We start from the raw sequence: 27,478 nt of genomic DNA, 5'->3' as shown, positions 1-27,478 counted from the left end.
ACTGATTGACTCGAGTATAAGCCTAGGGTGGAAAATGCAGAAGTTATTGGTGAGTTTCAATAATCAAAACAAATGAAAATAAATTACTAAAAATTGAGACATCAGTGGGGTAATGTATTTAAATATTTATTTTAAATTTAAAAAACACAAATAAAAGGACAAGTCATTTAACATTAGTAAACCAGCACAGTAAGTGGAAAATAGGTTCAACAAAAACAATAAGGTATCAACAATGATACCTTAAGAGTACTATTCCCTGAGCTCAATCAGCAACCAAGCTAAAATGTAGAGTTAAAAATCCTTCAAAACTGGATTTCTCATCATCATCCTTATCCCAATGCAGAACTTCAGCTGGTGTGAGGTCATCATAGACGCTGTCCTCACTGAGATCGCCGTCATCACCATCACTGCTGTCATTTTCATACAAAGCACAGTCTTCACTGCCATCCATTGCATTACTAATACTACATTTCTGGAAGGCACATCATACCATGTCTTCTGGAATGTCTTCCCATGCATCTCGAACCCACCCTATGTCAGGCTTCATGAGAGTTCCTCCTTTTGTTAGCCGGGCTTACCAGATGACATCCACTCATGCCACGTCCTTCGCACACAGTCTTTAAAAGGCTTATTCAAAGATACACATCATAGGATGGCTCTGATTGGTTAGATATGAGTAAAAATTCAAAGTCCTGCAGTGTCAGGGGGCTTTGAATGAACAGCAGAGGAACGGCAATCACGCACAAGATAAAGAACGCTCTCATAGGTTACCTTTGGGGGGGGGCAGTGAGATGTTACACCTCGCTGGGGTACCACTGACCAGTGTATAAACCGAACCCCAGTTGAAAAACTGCTGAAAAACTCGACTTATACACGAGTATATACGGTATTTTTGGTAGCCACGACAAGTAGTGCTACAAATTTAAGTCTACAAATCTTTATGAACATCTGTTATCTAGAGTTACGAAGAACCCACCATCTACGAGATGAGACTAATGTCGTCACAGGGCTTGTACACAAAAGGAAATCACTTAAACTTTCACTGAACCAGATGGTATAAATATGCCAAGCATCCAAGTAGGTAGGCAGTCCTAAACTAAAAGAAACACAAGCTCTGCTTTAGGGTAGGTAGAGGCCAAGCTGGAAAGGCTTATTGGAGATGGGGTTTTGTTGGTTCAGTTTCTCCAAACACCAGATTATCCAGATATTTGATGTACCAAAAAAAAAGATATTCAATGTTGAGGTTGTTCGCTTATTGTGCCAACCTGGCAGATAAACACATATGGGGTTAATTGAAGGGTAGAGGGATAAATGGCTCGGTGAGCCTCACCTTTCTAGATCTTAGGTCTCTTGCTTTCTGATGGTCAGACCAGGGTGCAGCTGCCTTAGCCAGCAAGGCTCACTTCCTGCAAGACATCCCTGAGAAGCCACATGGACCTACCCCGATGCAACCCTGGGTGCTGGAGCACCTGTATGGAGATCCCTGCCAGCGCTGAGATGCTTACACATTCACTGGCTCGGCTTTCTCCTGCAGTCGGCATCATTGCATCTGTTTTGTGAGATGGAGGAGGACTTTCTGGATTGGTGTTGGACATATTGGTTAATGGGTTAATGTTGGACTTGTGGGCTTGGGCAGCACTGGGTTGGGATGTTTTCTTGATGAGCACTTTATATAAAACTATCTCTTCTACATGAGTTTCTGTGGATTTGTTTCTCTAAAGTACCAAGACTAATACAGATGTACAATTTATTTGAAGAAACTCCTATGCCAAAGAGCTAGATGACTGGGATATCCACAGACTGAAACACCTGCCTGTCCCCCCACCCCACCCCCGCAACGCAGGGGAGAGAAGGAAAGACCAGGTGGGAGTGTCCTAGAGTGCAAGGCAAGTCTATCAGCAGTTCAGCAAGGACGATGGGAGCATCCATTTTTAAAACAAATTATTTTACCAGGAAAATGTTAACCTGATAAAGAGCATCTACACATACACACAAAATAAATCCAAGTTTTTAATTTCTTTGAATTGGAAAGTTTGTCATGGGATGTAGTTTATTATCTAATGTGGTTCTTATGTGTTGGGCTAAGTGTAAGGTCACAGTTGGAAACCAACTGCTCAATCTCAGAAACTCACAAGGCAGTTCTAGCCTGTTCTATAGAATTGCTGAGTCAGCAGTGGGTTGTTTTGTTTTTATGGCTTTCCTAGCCAAACTCCAAGGAGCCCTGGTGATATCGTGGATTACGCATTGGGCAGGTAATCACAAAGTCAGAGGTTCAAACCCACCAGCTGTCCTTTGGAAGAAAAATGAAGCTTTCTGCTCCTATAAAGATTGACGAAGATTTGCAGCCTTGGAAATCCACATAGGCGCAGTTCTACACTGCCCTATAAGGTCATCAATAGCAGTGAGTTGAATTGATCTTCCCTTTTATGATGTACATTCTAGCTTCTACACTGTGGCTAAAAGCCCATTTTGGAACTGTTATACTGGGAGGTTAAGATGGGATCCATTGTGTATATATATGTATGTGTTTGTGTATGTATGTATATGTATATATATATATACATATATATACCATATTGAATGAAAGGGGAAGTGCAGAGTGGAGACCCAAGGCCCAAGTGTCGGCCAATGGAGATCCCCTCATAGAGGGGTTTAGGAGAGGAGATGGGTCAGGCAGGGTGTGAGGTAGTACCAATGATGAACACAGCTTTCCCCCAGATCCTGGATGCTTCCTCCCCCCAACTACCATGATCTGAATCCTACCTTGCAGGGCTGGATAGGGCAGAGGTTGTACACTGGTACATATGAGGGCTGGAGGCACAGGGAATCCGGGGTGGATGATACCTTCAGGACCAAGGGTGTGAGGGGCGATGCTGGTAGAGTGGAGGGTGAATGGGTTGGAAAGGGGGAACTGATTACAAGGATCCACATGTGACCTCCTCCCTGGGAGATGGACAGCAGAGAAGGGGGGGAAGGGAGACTCCGGATAGGGAAAGATATGACAAAATAACAATGTATAAATTACCAAGGGCACATGAGGGAGGGGGGAGCGGGGAGGGAGGGGGAAAAAAAAGAGGACCTGATGCAAGGGGCTTAAGTGGAGAGCAAATGCTTTGAGAATGATTGGGGCAGGGAATGTATGGATGTGCTTTATACAATTGATGTATGTATATATATGGATTGTGATAATAGTTGTATGAGCCCCTAATAAAATGTTTTTAAAAAAAAAGATGGGATCCATTTTGCGTCCCCCATCTTACTAGATGTGATTGAAGTCAACACCCTTTTCTTTGGGGATATGGTCTACAGACGACAAGTCGCACTTCTATCAAAGTCATCTTTTATTATTATTATTTTATTAGGGGCTCCTACAACTCTTTTGACCATCCAGACATAAATCCACTGTGTCAAGCACATTTGTACATGTTGCCATCAGTTTTTCAAAACATTTTCTATACAAATGTGCTTGACACAATGGATATATGTATGGATTGTAATAATAGTTGTATGAGGCCCCAATAAAATAATCTTTTAAAAAAAACTTTCTACTTGACCCTCAGTTTCAGCCTCCCCCACTCTCCCTTCCTCATGAACCCTTGATAATTTATATATTTTTCTCATGTCTTACACCAACCGCTGCCTCCCTTCACCCACTTTTCTTTTGTCTGTCCCCCTCAGAGGGGGGTATATGTAGATCATTGTGATCTTTCTCTCTCCCCTTCCCCCCCACCTTACCATTACTCTCATTATTGGTCCTGAGGGGTTTATCTGTCCAGATTCCGTGTTTCCAGCTCTTATCTGTACCGGTGTACATGCTCTGGTCTAGTCAAATTTGTAAGGTAGAATTGGGGTCATGATAGTGGGGGATTGAAAGCGTTAAAGAACTAGAGTTGGATGCTTCATCAGTGCTATACTGCACCCTGACTGGCTCATCTCTTTCTTGTGACACCTTTGTAAGGGAATGTCCAATTGTCTACAGACTGGCTTTGAGTCTCCACTCTGCACTCCCACTCATTCACATTGATATGATTTCTTGTTCTTGGTCTTTGATGCCTGATACCTGATCCCATCAACATCTCATGATCACACAGGCTGGTGTGCTTCTTCCATGTGGGCTGTGTTGCTTCTCAGCTAGATGGCCACTTGTTTATCTTCAAGCCTTTAAGATCCCAGATGCTACATCTTTTGATAGCCAGGCACCATCAGCTTTTATTACCACATTTGCTTATGCACCCATTTGTCTTCAGTGATTGTCATGTTGGAAAGGTATCACAGAATGCCAGGTTATTAGAACATATTCTTGTTATTGAGGGAATACTTGAGTAGAAGCCCAATGTCTGTTTGCTTCCTTAATACTTAACATATAAACATGTGTACATAGACCTATTTGCCTATCATTATATATATTTACATTTATACATGCCTGTATTTAACCTCTGTAAATGTCCTGTCTCTCCTAGTTCTTCTATTTCCTTTGACTTTCCTCTTGTCCCACTATCAAGTTTAGTCTTCATTCGGGTTTCAGTAATTCCTCTGGGCTACATTGCCCTTCATCAAACCCCACCAAGCATCCTATGCCCTACTCACCATCAATTTCAGACCACTTGTTCCCTTTTCCCTGGGTTTGTTGACACCCACTCCCTTTCCCCCTGCCTACCCCTCTCCCATGTCCCCCGGAACCGTTGGTCCCTTTGTTTTCTCCTCTGGATTGTTTATCCTGCTTACCTTATCTAGATAGACATACAGAGACAATAATATGTATAAAAATAAGAGCAAAACAAAACCAAAAAATGCTTAGTTTTTTGGTTGACTTGTATGTTTTTTCCAGTTGACCCTGATGGGGTGCCACACCCTGGCCCCAAAGTCTATTTCGAGTATTCCCAGGGGGCTTCATTGTTTTACACCTCTTGCTGCTCTATTGCACACCCTTAGCGTTTCACCTGGTGTGGTGGGGTCAGACCGGGCACAATCCCCACAGTGCCTCCAGTGTTATCCCCAATAGCACTATGGGTCAGTGAAGGAGGTGATGTCTCGTAGTAGGGTTGGCCCTATGGTCCCCTCTGTGCATTGGCTTCTCTGAGCAGGAAAATTGTCCTTAGGGCTTAATGAGCCAGAATGTGTTCCACTCTCCTTCCCTCTTCATTTGGTCCTGTGTGCTGTGACCATATGTCCCCCTCTGCCTGAGCGGTAGCTTCAGTGCTGTCCTCTGAAGTGCATTCTGAAGGAGGGGGTGGGGGGTGAGGGAGCAGGGAGTCAGCAGGTCCAGGTAGTTGGGATTAGGGCCGGCCCTGCAGAGCTATTGATCCCTGCTTCATGTCAGTATCAAAGTCATCTTTGAGACTTCACCTTCCTAAGTATTCAGGGAGACTAGGGAAAGATCAACAATGAAAGCCAAGATACCAGTTACCACCCAGGCTGGGTAACATGAGGCAGGTTTACAGCTTGCTTTTCTGGCCTGGCTAAGCTCTGGTGACCGTATCCAACTACTGTATGGGCAATTCCAAGATCATTGGCTCTAACCCACCAGCCACTCAAATAGATGAGGCTTTCTGCTCTGTTCCATAGGGCTGAAGTGGGTCACTTGTAGGACCAGTAACCTCAGGGTTATCCGTGCAAACCCATCATGTGTTCCGCAGAGAAAAGGTGACTTTTTGCTCCACAGATTTACAGACTTGGATAACTGAAAGGGGCATTTCTACTATCCTAGTGTTATGGTTCAGAATTAACTCAGCGGCAGTGAGTTTGAGGGTTTTGTTACTGCTGTTCTAGAATTCAAAACCAGCAAATTAAGTCAAGAAAAATGTTTAACAGAAACTATCAATATTTATGATTATCCTTGGAAGATCCAAAAGAATCTAAAAATTAGAATGAGAACTCTGCAAAGTTGAATATAAAACTAGCATACAGAAATCAAATTCCCAAACTGAAAAAAAAGAAAAAGAAATCAAATATCCAGGTTTTGGGGTGGGGGGATGAGCTGATTACCAAGGGCTCAAGTAGAAAATGTCTTGAGAATGATGAGGGCAACAAATGTACAAATGTGCTTGACATAATGTATTGTGAATTGTGCTAAGGCCCTAATAAAATGATTTAAAATAAAATTTTAAAAAATCAAATTCTCATTATTACTCAAATTACTCAAGCAAATGATGTGAAAGTCTCTTTGGAGTCAACTATAAAACACAGGAAATGCTGTAAATACTACATTTCTCCTCCAAATACTTATAAAACCATTTTTTTAAAAAACAGGACGAAGTGGGAATAAAACTTTTTTTAAAGCACACACACAAAAACACTGCCCATTGAGCTGAAGCCAATCCACAGTAACCCTCTATGGAGTTTTCGAGACTAAATCTTTACAGGAGTAAAGAAACTACCACCTTCTAATGTCTAGCTTGTTAGGAACAAGAGCCAACACTGAGGCCCTGACAACACAATACCTTAAGGCAGGCAACTAACAAGTCTTCATAGTAAATGCAATCATTGGGCCACTTCTTCCCTAGCACAGCCAGGAACAGATCCCTTAAGACAGGCTTACCTTTCCCACCTGTGCTTTAGCTAGTGCCACACAGGAGACGCCACAGGGAGTTCACACAAATCAGCTCGCAGCCGACAGGCGAAAGCACCTCAACAGGGTAAGGGTCCAAAACTTAAGTACCAACAATGAGGAAATAGTTTGCAATGTGTTCATACACTAAATCAGACTTCTATATGCCATGGAATTCAGGACAGATAAACCCCTCAGAACAGTAATGGGAGCAGCAATATCATGAGGGAGGAGGGATGGTTGAGGAGTGAAGGGGAAAAGGGGTGCGCCATGACAAGGTTGGAAATATCACCAGCCCCTCCACCACCGCCAAAGGGGCGAATAACAGAAATGTGGGAAAACAGAGACAACGGACAGTGTAAGATACAAAATAACAACATATAACTGATCAAGGATTCATAAGAGAGGTATTGGAGCTTATACCAAGGGCTCAAATAGAAAATATTTTGGAATTGATGGCAACATATGTATAAATAGGTGTGATACAATTGGTGTATACAATGTTATGAGAGCTGTAAAAAACCCCAAGAAGGTTTTTTTTCCAAAAGACTCCCATATAATGTTAAGTACACTGGGAAAAACAAATAGATCCAGGAACCAAGGGATAGAAACAGTAGCCTGAAGATCCTCCAAGTTATCTTGTGCTACTCATCTCCCAACTGTGGGCTCTGCAGACTTAAATGTCCTGGACCCAAAAGGGCATGCAATCTTTGCCAGGGCCCACAGTTGAGAATCCAATTCAACTACAACTTCAGCAGCAAATCTTGAAGTTTAGCAGCAACAACTTATGTATACAGGATTCAGTACCAGGCCCAATTGCTCTGAATGTTTTGTCTAATCTTATCCCTAGAGGATACTGAAATGACAATCAGATATTCGCAGAATAGGTTGTGGGGGGAGCCTTGGGGAAAACAGAACTTTTCCAAAAGGAAGCTATTTGGAACTGGTACTATATGATTTGTACTGTCCCCAAAACCAAAAGAAAATTTACCACAATTTTATTTTCTTGGGATAGTTATCCCTTTCCCATTAGAAATTATTCCAAGACATCTTACTTCTACCCAAAAAAAGACACAAATGCAAAATATGCATTCCATTCAGCTGATTATTTAACATTTTCATAATATTTTAACATTTAATATAAACTATATACAACACATTTTATTGTATATTACATAAGATAACCACTACAGAAATTTACATAGATTAGAAGCAAAAATATGTAGATCCGGTCCTAAGGGAAATTTTCTCAAAGGACACAGGTGGAGTACACAGGTAGAAGGGGGTTCACAATGGCTAATTAGGTGACAAGAAAACCTTAAATATCAGCTGTGGAACAGACAACCAGACACTGAGTATTATACCAACATCCTAGGCCACCACTTGGACAGTTTCCACCTAAATGACCTGTATAGATTTCCACGTCCATGATGTGAACATCCCTTTACAGAGAAGTCCCTTTCCCCTTAGGCCCAGCCCAGTATTTACTAAATCCCGTAACTTTCCGTCAGTATTGGTCCATTCCCCCAAAACCGGTCATAACAATAGTATGAGATAATCCAGAAGTAAAAGAAAGTTACCCTTGTTTAGTGACAGAAATATTTGTTTGCAAATGGGAACTTTAAATCCTACAAGTCAAGCAGTTCCCAAAACAATCAACTGGGTTCCTCTTTCCCATTTGCAGTAGTCATTCCAGCGTGAGGTAACAGCGCAAGGGGTCGCTCAAAATGCCGGGATCCCTGGGCTCTGCATCCATCTACATCCATCTGCATCTGGCCCTAGTAAAAGAAATACAAACACTTCTTTAAAAATTCACTCACTGTAGCTGAAAGCACGAAATCACTCCTAATACTCACTTTAGAAGGCAACAAGACAGAAGAAAATGACTCTGGGCAGTTGCCTCACATTTAGCAATCCTTGTCCCTCAAGCTTTGTTAGACCCCATTACTTGGATCACTCCTGAGACTCTCCGACCTGGAGGGAGAACTGGGGGATGTTTCTTCCAAAGGAAATGGCCATTCTTGGCTGAAGTTCCAGAATTGCCAAAGACCACCAGAAGAGAATCCTCTGGGCCTCTGCTTGAAACCAACAGCTATATGCAACTGCTAGTCTTCAGTCAGGGCCAGCACAAGTACCTGACCCAGAGTTCAGAGAAGGAACCCAAATCACACCACTTGCCCTAATCTACAAGAAAGAGTCAAGTGCTGAGCTCCCCACTGAAAAACAATTTAACTGAATTCCTTGCCTTAATTTTTTTCTACGTAAATATGTACTCTGGGACATGAGAAGTCGTAAGGTGTTCCTTGTGGGCCATCTGGAGACCTGGAGAACCAAAAATTCAAGGGGTGGGAAATGCGATTTTTAATGTACCTTCCTTACACAGTATCACTGAGAAAAAGTCATCTGGGCATCTCTACACTCTACTTATGATGACCCCCTCACTCCTTGGCATTCACTGTAACCAGCAGTCAACCTCTGCCTGGTTGGGCCACTACATGAGGGAAGCCTGGCTAGGGTATGTTCTTCACTTGCCAAGATATCCACTGTGCCTTCAGCAATTTCTTTCATTGAATGATCTTCAAGGGTCAGTGAAGGATCAAAAAGCAAAGGTGAAGGAGGGCACTGCATTCCGTCACCCACAACATCCAAGTCCTAGGAGAAGAGAGAGAAATGCCTATCAGCAATACCAAGGGAAACACTACGAATGGGCTTTTTCCCCTAGAAAACCTTCACGTACTCCCCCCACGCCTACCTTTCATGTGTGTGTGTGTGTGTGTGTGTGTGTGTGTGTGTGTGTGTACTCTCCCACCATGTCCAAGAGACAGACAAGATCCAGAAGCACTCTGAATTTTGTGGCTAAGTATAGAACTCAGCACAGACCACTCTGATGGCTTTTTAAAGAGGGTATACACTTCCAAGGCTAACTCTCGTCCACCTGTAGATTCACCAGTAAAAAGAGCAGTTCATCAAAATCTCAGTTAAGCTGTATTCGCTCTCTCTCCAAATGAACTGCAAACAAACTACAGAACATACTTTCCCAACCATCAAAAATCTCAATTAATGGTCAAGTGGAAAATAAAGCAAGGGGATGAAATGCTTTGAAAATCAATGGCATTCAGAGGTACAAATATAGGCCTTGTATATATACTGATATATAACAATGAGGTCTATGTACATATCCTTGTAGGTTAAGTATTAAAGATAGCAGATGGACATTGGGCCTCTACTCAAATCTTCCCTCAACACAACACTTGGTTCCACTACCCTGACATTCTGTGGTGCTCACCTTTCCTATAAGATGCTGAAGACAAAACGGGCGCATAAGCTAACGTGAAGAAAGTTGATGGAGCCCAGCTATTAAAAGACTTATCACCTGGGGTCTTAAAGGCTTGAAGTTAAACAAGCACTCATCTAGCAGGGAAGCAACAAAGCCCACAAAGAAGAAGCATATCAGCCTGTGTGATCACAAAGTGTCAACATGATCAACTATCAGGCATCAGAAGGCCCAAATCAATCATACTGGTGCAAATGAGTGGGGGGGGGGTGTCAGAGTGGAGACCCAAACTCCATCTGTAGACAATTGGACGTCCCCTCAAAGAGGGGTCACAAGGGACAAACCAAGTGCAGTATAGCACCTATAAAACACATATTTCTCTAGTTCTTTAATGTTTCCTCCCCATCTAACTATCATGACCCCAGTTCTAACCTTACAAATCCGGATAGACTGGATCATGTACACTGGTACAGTTAAGAACTCTTGGCACACAGAATCAAGGACAGATAAGCCCCTCAGGAACAGTAATGGGAGTAGTGATACCAGGAGGGAGGGGAAAGGTGTTGGGGGGGGGGGACAGTAGGCAGTGTAAGACATGAAAATAATAATTTCTAAATTACCAAGGGATCATGAGGGAGGGGGATACCAGATGCTCAAGTAGAAAATATTTTTGAGATGATGGCAACATAACGTACAAATGTGCTTGATACAATTGAGCTGTAAGATCTCCCAATTCAAAAAGAAAAAGACCATCAAGTCTTAGCATTGCTGACTTGCAGTGCTTCTCTGGGTGACTCTAACAAGCAGCTCAAATACAAAGCTGAGGAAATGAACTGCTTTAAAATCCGACAATGTGAAACTGCTTAAATCAATGCCCCAATAGTCATAAAACAAGAAAGCTTTAGCAAATGGAAGGTAGGAGGACAACTCAAATTCTTCTGACTAGCTTTTTGAGAATGATGAGGGCAATGAATGTACAAATGTGCTTTACACAATTGATGTATGTATGGATTGTGATGAGTTGTATAAGCCCCTAGTAAAATGATTTTTTAAATTTCTGACTAGTTATGAAATTAAAAGCATAATTGTGTTTAAGTCCCTTTACCCAGTAAGTCTGATTCTTCAACCTACTAAAATCCCAAGGGAGGAGAAAGGTGTATGAGAACTCTATATATTCTGCTTCATTTTTCTGTGAGTTACTCTATAATTCAAAAAAAATTCCCCACAGAGGGGTCACAGGGAAGGGATGAGTAAACCAGGGTGCAGTAAAGCACCGATGACGCACACAATATTCCTCTTGTTCCTTGAGGCTTCCTCAGCCCCATCACAACCCTAGTGATGGCTTTCACTTCAGACGTAAACAGCTGTAGATACAGAGATAAGAGCTCAGGACACACACAACCCAGGAGGAGGAATGGAAACAGATACCAGATGGGCAGGGTTAAGGGGAATAAGGGGGAACGATCAATCCACAAGCGCACACACACCCCTCCAGGGGAAAGAACAGAAACTATGGGGGGGGGGGGAGACAGAGGTTGGTGTGAGACATAAAAATAATAATTTATAATCTATTGAGGGGTCACGAGGGGGTCAGGGGAAAAAAAGGAGCCGATACCAAAGGTTCAATAGAAAGTACCGTGTATATACCCAAGTATAAGCCAACCCGAATATTAACCGAGGCACTAATTTTACAAAACTGTATTTAAATGTGCTGAAAAACTCAGCTTATACTCAAGTATATACAGTAACTGTCTAGAAAAGGATGGCAACATATACCTGATACAGTTGATGTATGGATTGTAATAAGCATTATAAGAGCTCTCAATAAAATGATTTTAAAATTAAACAAAAAGGCATTTATTCTATAGACTATGTTTCCTCTAAATGAACTGGCCACTCCCCTCTGGGGTACGGAATAGCCAACAGACCATGGGAAGACATGGCTCTTGGCTCTTGTTTGAAACCAAAAGCTACTGCAAACCATTGGTCTTGATTCAGGGCCTTAGGCACCGCAAAGGTCACACAAACATCCAATCTTCTGCCAACTGCTTTCTAAGAACCTGATGCTACACTCCCCACCCCCACCCCAGCAAAACACACACTCACTACCATGTAGCCAATTCTAACTCATGGGGGTCCTTATAAAGCAGAGTCGAACTGCCCCTTGGGTTTCTGAGACTGTAATTCTTTACAGAAGAAAGCCTCATCTTTCTCCTGAGCAGCAGCTGGTGGCTTTGAACTGCTGACCTCATTGTTAGCATACTAGCAAATAACCACCTCAGCCACCAAGGTCAGGAGCCGACTCCCGCTCTACTTTTTCTGAAGTTGTCTCCAGTAATTTGGCTTCATGAAAGTAACTTGGCTCTATACTTTGAAAGCTCCATTCGTTATCCTTTCTTTCTTCAGTGTTCTTTCTCCCCACCAAAAATGAGAAGTGCCACCTCGTCTTCAGGGTAATTGAAGAATTTACTAGACTCAAATTATGCAGAAAAGCCAAGGGATCCAGCAGCTCTCCCTGATGTCTGTACTACCACTTCCCCTGCTACATAAAAGTATATAGAGTTTAAACCTTTTGTAAGTCATTATGGTGAAAAGAAAAGCAGCAATTACCATCAATTTACACGGAAAAAAATTTGTGCTTTCCCATGCCCAAAACTCAATCCACCAAAGCTCACCAAATCAGATTTTTAAAATGCGTGCTGCAAGCACAGGTCAAAGCTACAACAGTTTGATGCTGAGTGTAGTTCCCAGGGGGCTTTGCAGCACCAATCTCACTGCTCCACATGTGGCTTCTCTAAGAGCTCCTGCCAGATCCATGCTAAACTCGGTTCACTTTCCACGACAGCAAAAATCCTCTTCTGTGTGCCTGCAGTTAGTGACAACAGGGACTCATGTGGGTCTTTTGTAAAAGCAAATGAAAAGCTTTCAAATGAGAAGAAACCTGCATCTACAAAAATCAGTGCTACCTCAAGAGAAGGTTCTGAACTCGATTTTCTGAAGTTAATAAGCACAATTACCTTATCAGTAACTAGGATTAAAAGTAGAACATTTAAAAAACAGTGAAGCATGAGATCCAAGTTTCAAGATGACATTGGAGTGAAAATGTTTCCAAAGGCAAATGGAACAGAAAAATACTTCTCATATAATGTTGATGATACAAAAATTAAACCATGAGAAAGGTCTCTAAAACAACGAATCAGCTAAAATGCCTAAATGTTAACAACAATACCTAGAGGCTAAAGATCAGGATACAGAATTTGTTTGATCTCAAAAACAGATTAAAACATATGAAAGAAGGGGCTCTGGAGGAAGGGGAAAAGCGGAGGGGGCATCAAAGTAGTTAGACTAAGGTATGAAATTGCTGTTTGCCAACCTCTTGAGATTGAAATACAAGAAACATGCAAATATAGCATCTCCAGAATGGAAGGCTGGATGGAGTCTTTCCTCCTTCTGTTAGTATCTGATACTTGGTCTTCCCACACATAAAATGATACATAATTCAGAAAGGTTTTTCCTAGCAAAATCTTATACTAGCAAATATATCAACTTTCATTTTGGTACTTTTAAAAGATTTTTGTTGGGCTAGCTTGTGCATGGCTGGTTTTTGTACATAATAAAACTAGTCCTTCAAAAAAAAAAGATTTTTGTAACCCTCCCCCAAAGATTAATGGAAGATAAAAATTATTACTTTTAGGAAAAATATGATTAATAAAAGTATATTAATATGAACAAAATCAATGATCAAATACAAACAGCTGGTTGTTTTGCATTTTTAAACCTCTTACCAAAGGTTCACTTTAAAACATTGAGTTCTCAAATAAGATTACTACTCAGAACCTTCTACTTTGAAAAATTCATGCCACCAACTAACAAATAAATGTCATCAAACAACCTACAATCAAAATTTCATCTCAAAATCTAACATTTTGTTCAGTCTCCAGAGACAATTACACAGTAATTTCTCTTTTTTTTTGAAAAGGATACATTTAATTGTACTTTTTTTTTATTAGGGGCTCATACAACTCATCACAATCCATACATACAATTGTGTAAAGCACATGTGCACATTCATTGCCCTCATCATTTTCAAAGCATTTGCTCTCCACTTGAGCCCTTTGCGGAACAGCAAGGGAATGGAGCGGCAAGGTCCCCAGGGAATACTGAAGGTGGACGTTGGGGCCAGGGCGAGGTGCCACAACAGATTGGACTGTAAAGCACTCCTAAAAGCCAACAAACGATCCTTGAACTAACTACAAGCAAAAAAAATTGCCTTCCACTTAAGCCGCTGGCATCAGGTCCTCAGTTTTACCCCTCCCTCTCCACCCCCTCCCTCATGAACCCTTGATAATTTATAATATTATTTTGTCATATCTTGCCCTGTCCGACGTCTCCCTTCATCCATTTTTCTGTTGTCTGTCCCCCAGGGTGGAGGTCACATGTAGATCCTTGTAATCGGCTCCCTCTTTCCAACCCCCTCTACCCTCCCTGTATCACCACACACACCTCTGGTCCTGAAGGTATCATCCACCCTGGATTCCCTTACACAGTAATTTCTACATAGACAAGTAAACTTTTAACGTAATAATGCCTGAATGTTAGAACCATCATTTCTTAAAACCAGGATTATCAATGTTTTGTGGAAAAATAGCAATTGAAAGGTGACAGTAAAAGTGAAAAACTTTATTATGTACCAAGTAGTCAATAACTCAAGAACTTGAAAAAGTTAATAACTTACATAGTATGTAGAGTACAAAACATGTGGCTTTAATTTATACACATGCATATTAGTACTTAAAGAAAATGTAATGCTCTAATTAGGCTAGCACAGCCTATACTGTTACTCATGTTACCAAGTTTTGTAAAAAAAAAAAAAAAGCATAAGCAAATGTGGTGATGAAAGCTGGTGGTGCCCAGCTATCAAAAGATATAGTGTCTGGGGTCTTAAAGGCTTGAAAGTAAACAAGCGGTCACCTAGCTAAGAGGCAACAAAGCCCACATGGAAGAAGCACACCAACCTATGTGATCACAAGATGTCAAAGGGATCAGGTAACAGGCATCAAAGAATAAAAATCCTATCATTGTAAATGAAGGGGACTGCAGATTGGGGACCCAAAATCCATCTGTAGGCAACTGGACACCCCCTTAGAGAAGGGTCACGGGGAGATGAGCCAGTCAGGGTGCAGTGTAGCAATACATACAACTTTCCTCTAGTTCTTAAATGCTTCCTCCTCCCCCACTATTATGATCCCAATTCTACCTTACAAAGCCGGCTAGACCAGAGAATGTACACTGGTACAGATAGGAACTGGAAACACAGGGCATCCAGGACAGATGTCTTCAGAACCAGTGGTGAGATTGGTGCTAGGGGGAGGGAGGGTAGGGTAGAAAGGGGGAACAGATTACAAGGGTCTACATATAACCTCCTCGCTGGGAGATGGACAACAGAAAAGTGGGTGAAGGGAGATGTCGGACAGTGTAAGACATGACAAAATAATAATTTATAAATTATCAAGGGTTCATGAGGGAATGGGAAGCGGGGAGGGAGGGGAACCATGAGGAGCTGAAACCAAGGGCTCAAGTAGAAAGCAATTATTTTGAGAATGATGAGGGCAAGTTGTACAAGCCCCCAATAAAATTATATATATATATACCACCTCTGGATTTTCAAGTATTAGATGAAGACAATAGGTTAAAAAAAACCCTGACCTTATCAATCTCAGACCATTTATTCTCTTCAATATAAACTTATTAAAAAGGTTTGAAAGCACGAAGGGAGACATCAGACAGTGTAAGATATGACAAAATAATAATTTATTAATTATCAAGGGTTCATAAGGGTGGAGGGAGGGGAAAAAATGAGGAGCTGATACCAAGAGCTCAAGTAGAAAGGAAATGTTTTGAGGTTGATGATGGCAACAAATGTGCAAATGTGCTTACACAATTGATGTATGTATGGATTGTGATGAGTTGTGTGAGCCCCCAATAAAATGACTAAAAGAAAACTTGATGTATTAAAAAATAAAATTAAATAAATAAGTAAAAGATTTGGAAGCACTGCGATAATTTTCCGTATGAACTTGTGGAAAAATTATTTACAAGCAATTCTAACAGGATTATAATAAAAATCGCACTATTATAAATGAAAACCACGCCCTGTGAGTCTACAAACAAGAAAAAAGACTTAATGTCCATTTTCTCCCAAACTAACCCTTTCCTGGTATCTCTCTCATCTTGAGGTACCCTTAAGGACACCCAAAACTTGCTTCTACTTTAAATCTTGCCACCTAATTTCTCCATGACATGTTATCTCAAATATACTGTATGTTACATATTACAAGTAAGACCTTTCCAGGCAGTCTCAGATACAAACAAACCCTCTTCTATTTCTGTGGACTCTGTAGGTAAATCAGAACAAGTGCTTCCCGTTCTTATTTCACGCGTTTAAGTGCCCGGGAAAGGACCACTGGTGGCACTGGGGGCGAGGGCTTGGGCTGCTACCCGAAGCGAAGCTCAGTGGCTCAATATCCAGTTGCTGCTAGGAAGAAAACTGAGTTTGTCCGCTCCCAAAATATTGGTTGTGTCAGCCCGGAACGTGCATTATAAATCATAACCTCTGAGCTTGTGGTTATAAATTATATGGTTACAAGGCAGGATGAAAATGAGTGTACCATGTGTCGAGTGCACGTCTTTTGAGATTAAACAAGCGAGAGAGAAAGAGAGGTGGGGGAAGAGAGATACCAAGACCCATAAAGATTGCACAGAAGAGACCTGAGTTCAGACTGCCAGCCCCAACTATGAGAAAACTTTACTTGCTAAAGTCACTCATTTGTGATACTGTAATAGCAGCATTATTTTTTTTAAAAAGCAGCATTAGAAAATTAAGGGAAAGATATTAATCAGTTCTTGGAAGGGGAAAAAACACGGAAAGTCAGGGGTTACAGAATCTAAATATTCCACATATACTCATGGATAAGCAGAGTTTTTTTTTTTAGCACATTTTTAATGTAATTTTTGTGATAAAACTAGGTGCCTTGGCTGATATTCGGGGCGGCTTATATTTGAGTAAATACGATACTTATCACACAAATATAAGTATACAAATAAACCTTGTTACCAGTCACCTGACCGCAAAGACTAGACTAACCTTTTCTAATAAATAAATAAAATCTGTCTCAAGGGCTACCCATAGCAGAGCTTCTCTAACTTACATCACTGAACTCCAGAGGTAAACTCTCAGTGGGCTGAAGCTCAGCAGCACTCAAGTACAGATCCATGGGGCCGGCTTCCAGATCGTCTGGCACAGACAGTACCTGCTCGGGCTTATACATCTGGGGAGGCAACTGGAAATGCAGTGGGCAGCAGGGATCCTCAGAGAGGCTTACAGGAACCGGTTTGTTGCAGGGTACCTCCTCAGACCCCTGGCAGCATTTGAAGAGAACCTGATTGGTGTCCTGACAAATATCTGCAGAAAAATGGTTAAGGGAAATAAAACAAGATCTATCGGAGATACAAAAAATACATACACAAAGCTATACAGTTGGGACTTGTCTGCCATATAAAGTCCAAGGTCTGGTTTAGGCAAAATCATTAGTTACATTAGATAAAGAAAACCAAAAGCGGTTAGTATTTATAAATTACTTCTCAAAATAAATTTCATTTGCTACTGTGTAATCCTGGTCCTAAAAGTAATCTAAGTAAATCCCATTTTGGAATCCTAGTTATTTAAATTTAAGACATTAATCCTGTACGCTCATAGGAGGGTCAAGTATAGGAGAACCGCTATAGTGATAAGCAAATAGTACTAACTCTTCTAGAAACCTATCCCTACTCAGAAGAAACATCATGGCAATGCAAACAGTCCAGGTAGTCCCTACCTACTCCGCCTTCCAAGAGCTACAATGTTGCTTCTGCTGTTAAGCAGTTTTGCAACTTCTTGGACTGTTTCATAGATATGATTTCCTGATTAAGTTTATCTAAGATTGCAGCAGGCACCCTGTCTTGTGCAGTCCCTTGGTCCAAATAGTTAACTCAGCTGCTAACCAGAAGATTGACTGAGGTACCACGAGAGAAAGGTCTGTCGAATCTACTTCCCAAACACATTAGCCACTGAAAACCGAATGCAGCAGTTCAATTCTGGCATATATGGGGTCGCCCTAAGTCAGAACGGCTCAAAGACAACTTATCTCCTGCAAGGAAAAAAAACTCTCAAGCTTTTTCCTTTTTTGTTGAACAGGAGGTGCAGGGGCATTCTAATATGATCCTAAAGAGAAAAGTAAGAAAATAATTAATTTTCCTTGTGAGGCCTCATGTAAAGAAAGTACTCCAAGATCACTCCAGGAATTCTCTAACTTCTAGTAAGGGTAGAAGCCGAGAAGGGTTATGTTTCCATAAATCTGTAGAATGAATCAAAGTTGAAATCATAATTAGTTAACAAACTTCTAGTTCAGATTATTTCTATAAAACACATTTACTTACGGGTCCTCATTTCTTGATATCTTAATTTTACATGGTTATGCCCCCTAAAATAGATGCTATCTTAAACACACTTATTTTTAAATCAAAAAGCACAATTTCTTTAATTCTATTTAGGATTATTGATTATGAACTATCTTAATACTAAAAACTTTTATTTTATATATTCAAAAATCTAATGAACATTGTAATGTTAAGCCAATTTCTAGTTATTTCTATGCATACTTAGTAATGGCCAGATTCAAAAACAGGGATTAACAACCCAAGAGCTGACATTTTATGTCAAGTAGCTTTTTAAATGGGGAGTCATCGTATATATTGCAGGATTGTTGCAGTCTTCCTGGCCTCTCTCTCTCCAATAAATGTCAGTCAAGAAGCCCCACCCCAACCCTGTTTTCCGACACTGCGAAATGTTCACAAATACTGTTCTAAAAGAACAGACCAAAAAAAATTAAAAAGAACAGCAACCAGTGCTAAGTAAATGACTTGAATGATCAAATGAAATATATGCTTGAATCTAGTGACAATTTGGCCTGCAGGTACAAACCTAAGCAGTCTCTCCTGTGCTTTAAATTATTTAAATTACTATTTAAACTGTTACTATTTAAAATGCTAACCCACTCAATAAACAATTCTGGCAGAACTTTTTTTCATGGAATTCTAATGAGTTCCACAAGTCTCTCATTTAATACCAAAATATCCTGGGGGAAAAGCCTCCCCACCCATCCTCCTCCACCCTCTTTGCAGTGGGCGGGCGGAGACAAAGAGAAGGGAGTGGCTGACCTACAACTAGAGTGTGGGTCCGTCCTTCCCTCTCAGTCCAGGCTGTCTGTCTCCATTAGACTACAGTCACCAAGGGCGGTCGCATCTCTCCCTGGGGTGCGGACTTAAGGAAGGGTAAGTGACTTGACAACTATGGAGTGGAAAAAGATCTTAAAAGGAAAATCAAAACTTCCCTTCTCTTTTCACAGTACACTTCACTTCCAACGCGGCTTTTCAAAAGATCATTACCCTATTGAAAAGATGAGTACACTATTATAAGAAATGTCTAAAATACTCCTTACTAACTATAATTTAGAGGATTCTTATAAAAGTACATCAGACACATTAAAACGAATCTGAAAAGCTTAAAGCAGAGGGAAAAATGACTCAGAATCCCACCGTCTGAATGCATTCATATTTCTTCTTTACATTCCCTCCCTCCCAGGTTTTAATTATACACAGATAAAAATAGCCATTATACTCTACAAAACACCTACTTTTGTCACTATCACGTTTTCTTATGCCACTCAAGTTTTGATAAGGCTAATTTATTTCTCTACTGGCTCATCTTGAAAACTGTCTTTAGTTGAATATTTTCCATGTAAAAATATGACTATTTAATTTTCTCCTTAAAATAATCCCCAAAGGTAGAATTACTACATCAAAGAATATGAATAAAATCAAATGGCTTTCCAAAATGTTTGGGCATTCCCTCAACCAGACCCTCAACTCTTAAAACTCACATACATCTAAAAATTTACATTCTTAAATATCTATACAATGTTAAATTTACACATTAAGATGTCTTCATTTTTTAAAAAGTAAATGTTTAGAAGATAATGATGGCAATATATGTACAAACATGCTTGATACAATTGATGTATGGATTGTTATATGAGCTTTAAGAGCCAATACAATGATCCTTTAATTTGAAAAATTAAAATAAATAAAAAATATAGCATATGGAGTCTTAAAAAAAGATGTCTTTATTGATTCCACTATCAGCCCCTTTCATCTTTCAAATGTTCCTATCTAATCTTTTGCCCCTTTGCATTTTGAACATCTTACATTTTTTTTCATCTTAAAAATTTTTATGCAGCACAAGCATTTATAAAGATAATCCCTTCAGACATTTGTTGTAATTAATAGGCTAACAAAATACTTAATAGCTTAAAGAAAATACATTTAATACTTTCCAAACATTTGGTATCTTTTGCAAGGCAAATGAAATCTAGCAAAAGGCCTGCCTTTCATAGAATGGAGATCACATTTAATCAGGAAGTGTCTTTTCTATCAAAGTAACTTTCCCAATCATTGTCCATAATAAAGATGCACTTTTACAATCCAATGGAAAACTCAAAACGTTGCAAAATCCAATAGAAAATGTAGTTCTCAGCAGAATTAAGAGATACTATAACTATTCAAAGGCAAATCAAATGAAAATTAGAAAAGTCTTTCATTTTAGAAGTTTTTTTAAAATGTTTTCTCACTTGAAAGAAGTTTACAAATTCAAGCAAGGGTGCTGGCCATACAAAGGGGCAATACTCAAAGCAGGGCCACAATTCACACCTGTCAGGTTTAGGCTTAAACAGCCCCCCCCCCCCCAGTGATTTTCTTGGTAATTAAATTCAAAAAGCATTATCATTCTAATAACCAATTCAAACTCAAGGATCCTGGTTAAGACCACAATTAACAATCCACAAGTTAGTGACTCAGATGTTTCTTTCTAATGAATTGACCATTACATTTCCAAGTTCTGAAATGGCCAACAGACCATAGGAAGACATTTCTTTAGGCGCCTGCTTGAAGCCAACAGCTCCATCAAACTGTCAGCCTTGATTCAGGGCCAAAGGAAAGTAAAGGCCTTCGATTAAGCATACTAGCCCCGAGTTTAAACTCCCACCAGCCCTGACTCTCACAAGCAAATCAGAGTTTAAGCAAGCAAATCAAAAAGATACGGGTAAGACAATGTCTGGTCATTGGAAGAGACTGATTGGAACAACGAACATCATCCACAAATGCCAAGCATCTCTGACTGGAACGAGTCGTGTGGGCCTAAAAGGGAAAAAAACAGATACATCAGGGAAAAAATAATTATATATATACACCAGAATATGTATGTATGTTTATATAACCCTATTATCTTTAATACTCAAAATACCTCTCCACGTTGTAAAAGCTCCCATTACAGCCTAGTATTTCCCAAACAAATGTGTCTTTTAGTAGGCGAACCCTTTTTAACTTATGTATAGCCTTGACAAACATAATGAACCAAAATGGATATAACTATGTTCCCTGAAGCAGGGACCATGACTTAAACTTTTTTTTTTAAATACGGTATATACTCGTGTTTAAGCCGACTTTTTCAGCACAAAAAATGTGCTGAAAAACTGGAATTCGGCTTATTCACAGGTCAGTGGCATGAATGGATGTCATGTGGTCAAGCCCAACTAACAAAAGGAGGAAATCTCATGAAGCCTGACAGAGTTAATAGCAAAGTGGGTTTGAGATGCATGGGAAGACATTCCAGAAGACATGGTGCGACGTGCCTTCCAGAAATGTAGTATTAGTAATGCTATGGATGGCAGTGAAGACTGCGCTTTGTATGAAAATGACAGCAGAGGACAGCGTCATCTATGATGACCTCACACCAGCTGAAGCTCTGCATTGCGATACAGATGATGATGAGTCCAGTTTTGAAGGATTGTAACTCTTTACATTTTAGCTTGGTTGCTGATTGAGCTCAGGGAATAGTACTCTTATGATACCTTAAGGGTACTTGTTTTTGTTGAACTTATTTTTCCACCTACTGTCGTACTTTACTAGTGTTAAATGACTTGTATTTTATTTTTTATTTCAGATAATTATTTAAATGCATTACCCCACTGATGTCTCAATTTTTAGTAATCTTATTTTCATGTTTTGATTATTGAAACTCACCAATAGCTTCTACATTTTCTACCTAGGCTTATACACGAGTCAATCAGTTTTTCTGGTTCCCCAGGTAAAAATTGGGTACCTCGGTTTATTCGCGGGTAGGCTTATATTCAAGTATATACGGTAACTTTTAAAAAGAAAAAATACTTGGCTGTTTCCTATCAACCTTACTTTCTAACATTCAATTGCCCCTATTCTTCTATCTCTATTCTCACTTTCTAAAATGAGATTGCTAAACAACTTAGGTTTAGTCCACACCTGTTTCTAATCTAAGGGGTCTCTAAACCAAGAGAGAAACCAATTCCAAACACCCAACTTACAGCTGAGAACACTAAGGCCCTGTGAACTGGTCAACAGTGAGCTACATGGCTCTTAAGTGCTTTTTTCATTATATTCCAAGTCCCACAAGTCAGATTTGAGAACCAAAACAGACTAAAGTATTTGCACAAGTACCTTAACCTTAGAAAAACAGACACAAATTACCTGTTGGGCGGCACCTTCTGTAGCCAGCATTCTTCGCTCCCTCAGCTGCCTGTGTAGTAAGGCTTCAACTCCGTAGCGCTGGCGGTATCGCCGAAGGCATTTAAGTCGCTTTAAGTTCTCACGTTCTTTAGCCAAAAGTCCCTCTGGACCAGTCAGGAGGCTACTACCTAGAGGGTCACAACAGTCCAGATATCTGCTACGCATCCAAAAAAAATGCTGCTCTACAGACACCAAAGAACAAAAACCATCATTGTGTCATCACCTTCATCACATAAACACTGAAGACGAATGTGTGCATAAGTGTGGTGAAGAAGGCTGATGGTGCCTGGCTATTGAGAGATATAGCGCCTGGGGACTTAAAAGTAAACAAGCAGCCATCTAGCCCAGAAGCAACAAAGCCCACATGGAAGCAGCACACCAACACGGGTGATCATGAAGGGCCAAGGGGACCAGGTTTCAAACAACAAAGGTAAAGGAAAAAAAAGATCACATCACCGTGAATGAGGGAAGTGCGTGATGGGGACCCAATGCCCATCTGCAGACAGCTGAACATCCCTTGCAGAGGGGTAGTGGGGAGGAGATGAGTCACTCAGGGTTCAGTGTAGCAATGATGAAACTCAAAACCTTCCTCTAATTCTTGAACGCTTCCTCCCCCCAATTATCATGATCCCAATTCTACCTTGTAGACCTGGTGCAGTAGGGATCTGGAAACACAGGGAATCTAGGACAGATGAACCCCTCAGGACCAGTGATGAGAGTAGCGACACCAGAAGGGAAGGGGGTGTAGAAAGGGGGAACCGATCTGGGGGATCTACATGTAACCTCCTCTCTGGGGGATGGGCAACAGGAAAGTGGGTGTGGGAGACGCCGGGCAGTGTAAGATAAAATATAATTTATAAATTATTAAGGGTTCATGAGGGAGGGGGGAGCAGGGAAGGAGGGGGAAGGAAAAAAGGAAAATGAAATGATTCCAGGAACCCAGGTGGAAGGCGAATTTTGAGAACGATGAGGGCAACATATGTATAAGAGTGCTTTACTCAATTGATGTATGTATGGATTGTGATATGAGTTGTATGAGCCCCAATAAAATGATTTATTTAATAAAAAATGCTGCTCTAAATGATCAAGGAATAGCAGGGAAATCCATTTACTCCCTGTGGGACAGTTTAAAAGCACACTTGTCCCTCCAGCACAACTCCTTACAAAAGGAGAAACAAATGTAACAACTGCCAAATTCACCAGTTGGGCCAGGGATAAGCTTTGCTTCAACTGCCACACACCTTACCTAGTGCTTCATGTTCCACTTTGCGGTTGTGTAAATAACGGCGTTTCTTCTCTTTGAGCAGATGCTGAAGTCTTTTAAACTGATCGATGTACAGAGACTGCAAACGAATTAGTTTCTCACGCATAATTAGGGCAACTTCTTCTGCTGTGTAGACACCAGCATGTCTAAAATGAGAATTCAGCAAAGCATTAAAAAAAAATTTAACGAAGCCCAAACAAAAGAGGGGTCAGATTTAGTCTGTTATGTGATGTCTTACTCAATACTGAGATGTTATTAAGCAGGAATGCTTTCACAGGACATTTTATAATTCAAGTTGCGATGAAAAGAAAAACAAACCCTCAGACTAGACGAACGAGAGGTCCAAGAAATTTCCTTTTTCTCCCTTCAAGGAATTTTCCAAACTTTAAGACTTTAAAAATAATCAAAATCTGCCTTGAAGCAAGATGATGACAAATCCTAACACAGCGAAGCTAATACTGCTAACAAACTAGACCATTCTAGGTAGTCATCCATTAAGATCAACCATCATTCTTCCTTTTTGAAAGACCATTATTCTAACCATTCCAGGTTACTTCTCCATTAAGACCACGTGCAGTACAATATACCACATTCGAATTACATGAAGCATTCAAGAGCCATATGTGGAGTTGCAACTTACTTTAGAGGATCTTCTTGATCACTGTCTATACTATCCGCTTCGCTGTCAGGATCACCCCTCCATGTCTGATCCACAGTCAGGGGTTCCTGCTCCCCATCACTCCAACTGTCTTCATCTAAGTCAAGGAAGGAAGAGGGACAATTAAGACATCCCCCCTTCTCTAACTCCACCACACAAGACTAGATACTAGATTACACACAGATCTACCCCAGTTAAATTTAGGTAATCTGAATTAACCATGCCCTCTCCAAAAGCTAGAAAAGCCAAATCCAAAATATCCCCATTTCCTAAAATTGCCAAGTTGTTAAACATAAAGACAGCAATGCAAGGAAGAGAAATGTCACAAACGAATTTTAAGCACACATTACTTCAAATGCAAAAGAACTGGCAAAGGACACAGCAACCTGAAATTCTCACCAATTTCCAATTAATCAACAACTACATTGTATTATCAAGTATCATTTGTTTCATGCACCATATTAAAGCAAAATAAATATAGTCTTCTTCCCTTTTCATTTGGGGAGAGAAGACTCTTACCCAGAATGCGGCTGGCTTCACTGCGGCTACTTTCAGGAGTCTGAGAACCCAGCTCTGTCTTAGCATATGAGCTGAGCTGGCACAAGAGTGTTTCACCTATAGGCCCTGGGTTAGACTTTTTCATTTGGGCCTGAAGTGCCATGGCATTCCTACGGGCATGTTCAGCACAGAAGGATACCCTATAGAGACAAATATTAACACTGTACACTCAGGTGCCTGCTTGAAAAGATTCAAATGATTTTCATGATCAATCCAATGATTTTCAAGTTTTTAGGAAATTAAAATCACTATTACACCTACTCCTAAATAGGTCAATATATCAAAAAAAAAAAAACTTGCCCTAAGGTCAACTCATTCTGTTACTAAAAAGGAAAGTAGGTAGCATAATCCACTACTCTATCTACCCTAACCATCCCAATCATAAAAATGCTGGCATTAAGGGAGAGCAAACCTGGGATCCATTCTCACCTTTCAAAATTGGTTCTGGAAGTCAACCCATTTAACAGCAATTCACTGCCAATAGACTCTGGGTCAATTTTATAACTGGGGGATACATACAAAAATTATTTACTGAAAATTGGGGGGTGGGGAATAAGGTTTGGCATCACTGGATACCTTTACTCTTAGGGCCAACAAGGCCTCTCCCAGATAAAAAGGCAGTTACACAACTTTGTGTAGCAAAGTTCAGAATCAGGGACCCCAGGGTTCAGAATAAAATCCCTTCTTTTACAAACCAAAGATCCAAAACAAATGAGCCTAACATCCAAGGTGACAGGAATAGAACCCAGGTCTCCTCTCGGCAGTTTTTTGTTTTGTTGAGGGGGTGGGGGGTGTTATTTTGCTTTGTTTTTTACTTCGAATTCTCCAATAGATTCACAACCTCACGTTCACAGCCCCCTCTACCTCCCTCCGATTTGAAAACTGAAGGCCCAGATCTAAAGACATGTACCCGTCTTTCTTCTCAGGCTTGGGGGCGGCACTGGGACATCTTTTTCCATTCTTCGTCGATATGTAGCTACACTGCTTGAAGGGTGCATTTTTGTCTTCGAGAATATGCTTAATGCAAAACTCCTGCCCCTCCAGGCGAGGTTGCGAGCATGGGCGATGCGTGAAAGCACACGACAGGGGCTCCTGAGACCTAGGCACTGGAGTGATCCTCCCCCGGTTGGTTGGCAAGACGTGAATCCGAATCCTGTTCATGCCAAAACCTGCTGAGACTCAGAAAAGACAGAAAGCCCTTACCCTTCCCGAAATATCCAGCTCCTCAACATCAAGACTGAGCCCAAGCCGTTGTTCCCACAGGGCACAGCCACGTTGGCCTCGCAGGATAGTCTCTGTCATTCCCCGATGGCCCTGTTCTTTTTCTTCCGGACTCCCCTCAATCATTTGGGATTCTTGCCTCCAGAACTTCTCCCCGCATCGCCACCCCACCCAGACCACCACGTCGGAAAGCAAATCCAGGACAGCAGGGCAGCAGCGCCAAGAGGCGACAGCAGGCACGCCACGAGGCAGCAATGCCGCAGGACCACGCCCCGCCTCCCTGCACAACCCTTTTGTCCGGGCGCGCCTGGGACTCCGGGCCGGGCCCTGCCCCTCAGCGGCCACCAGGACAAGCGCCATTTTGTCCGGAGGCTCCAGACACACGAGAATCTGGCCCCTGCGAGCCCGCAGAAAGGAGAAAGCGCCTGCCGCTGGGTGAGGCGAAATAGCACCTCTGAAGGGGATCCGGAGGCCGCAGCTGCAGCCTAACTGCAAAGGCGCGGGACAAGCAGCGACGCCATCTTACCTCTGCCGCCACGCTGCGCAACGCCGCGCCGCTCGCCCTGGGCTAGCTGCGGCAAGCTCTCCCAACCCCGCCCTCGCCTTTCCGGGCCTCTAAACGCTAATTGGCTGCGGCTCCTAGGACGCTGCGTCACCATTGGCTGAGGGCAGCTGCTGATCACGTCTGGGCGGGCGGAGCGCTGGGTAAACGCGCGCTGGGCTGGCTGGGACGCACTGCGCCGGAAGGAAATCCCGCGAGTAGGCGGGGCAGTTAGCGGAAGTGGATGCGTAGTCGCCTCGTGGCGTGCTGCTTCTCGCCATGGTCCTAGGCTGCTGTTCCCTTCACACTGCTTCGCCGTGTGAATAAAATCTGATACACAGAAGCTAGCACGTCCCTGTGTGTGATGCGTACAGGAAAAGGCCTTAAGTTCTCTTGTCGGCTGTTCAGTAGATTTACTGAACATATATTTGGTGAGAGCCATTTTTGGAGGGTTTACTGTGAGTCTGGGAAATAACAAACACTTGATTTTCAGGGCAACCATGGCTCTGCGAATCCATATCATCTCCATTTCGTAGGATAACAAAAAGAACAGAATGGTCGTGTGAGTCTTTATGTAATAAGGGGATGGTGGTATTAGATGCCTCCGATTTCAACTCATAGTGACCCATGTAACAGTAATGTTTTCTAGGTTGTAGTCCTCAGATCTCTCTCCCACCAGCGACTTTATAGATAGGTGGGTTCCAGAGGACTAATTTGAGCCA

At 41.4% G+C, this 27,478-nt stretch overlaps 1 protein-coding gene and 3 non-coding genes across 10 annotated transcripts; all 4 read right to left on the bottom strand.

Moving 5' to 3' along the window:
* Window positions 1-7,634: 7,634 nt before the first annotated feature.
* Window positions 7,635-26,789, bottom strand: KANSL2 (KAT8 regulatory NSL complex subunit 2). 7 transcript variants are annotated; one of them, XM_075551792.1, is made up of 10 exons: window positions 26,742-26,789; window positions 25,905-26,172; window positions 24,956-25,134; window positions 24,419-24,533; window positions 23,761-23,924; window positions 22,476-22,642; window positions 21,014-21,110; window positions 17,030-17,283; window positions 9,080-9,199; window positions 7,635-8,325 (listed from the first exon to the last, which is right to left on the bottom strand). In XM_075551792.1, the coding sequence occupies exons 2-10, from the start codon at window positions 26,153-26,155 to the stop codon at window positions 8,203-8,205; spliced, it is 1,470 nt and encodes a 489-aa protein (XP_075407907.1). In that variant the 5' UTR covers window positions 26,156-26,172; window positions 26,742-26,789; the 3' UTR covers window positions 7,635-8,202. The 7 variants fall into 7 exon arrangements, with proteins under 7 accessions (XP_075407907.1, XP_075407909.1, XP_075407911.1 ...); XM_075551794.1 differs by having other exon boundaries at window positions 25,905-26,166; window positions 26,742-26,788; XM_075551796.1 differs by lacking the exon at window positions 26,742-26,789 and adding an exon at window positions 26,668-26,712 and having other exon boundaries at window positions 25,905-26,163.
* On the bottom strand, window positions 8,539-8,673 carry LOC142452203 (small nucleolar RNA SNORA2/SNORA34 family). The gene has a single exon (XR_012785232.1). It is a non-coding gene; the product is annotated as a small nucleolar RNA SNORA2/SNORA34 family (small nucleolar RNA).
* Window positions 11,691-11,825, bottom strand: LOC142452202 (small nucleolar RNA SNORA2/SNORA34 family). The gene has a single exon (XR_012785231.1). It is a non-coding gene; the product is annotated as a small nucleolar RNA SNORA2/SNORA34 family (small nucleolar RNA).
* LOC142452197 (small nucleolar RNA SNORA2/SNORA34 family) lies at window positions 20,770-20,905 on the bottom strand. Its single transcript, XR_012785228.1, has one exon. It is a non-coding gene; the product is annotated as a small nucleolar RNA SNORA2/SNORA34 family (small nucleolar RNA).
* Window positions 26,790-27,478: the final 689 nt, after the last annotated feature.

Source organism: Tenrec ecaudatus, chromosome 6 (assembly GCF_050624435.1).
Source record: "Tenrec ecaudatus isolate mTenEca1 chromosome 6, mTenEca1.hap1, whole genome shotgun sequence".
Classification (NCBI taxonomy): Eukaryota; Metazoa; Chordata; class Mammalia; order Afrosoricida; family Tenrecidae; genus Tenrec; species Tenrec ecaudatus.
The sequence above is the reverse complement of the archived record's forward strand: the minus strand, read 5'-3'. Positions and strand labels throughout refer to the sequence as shown.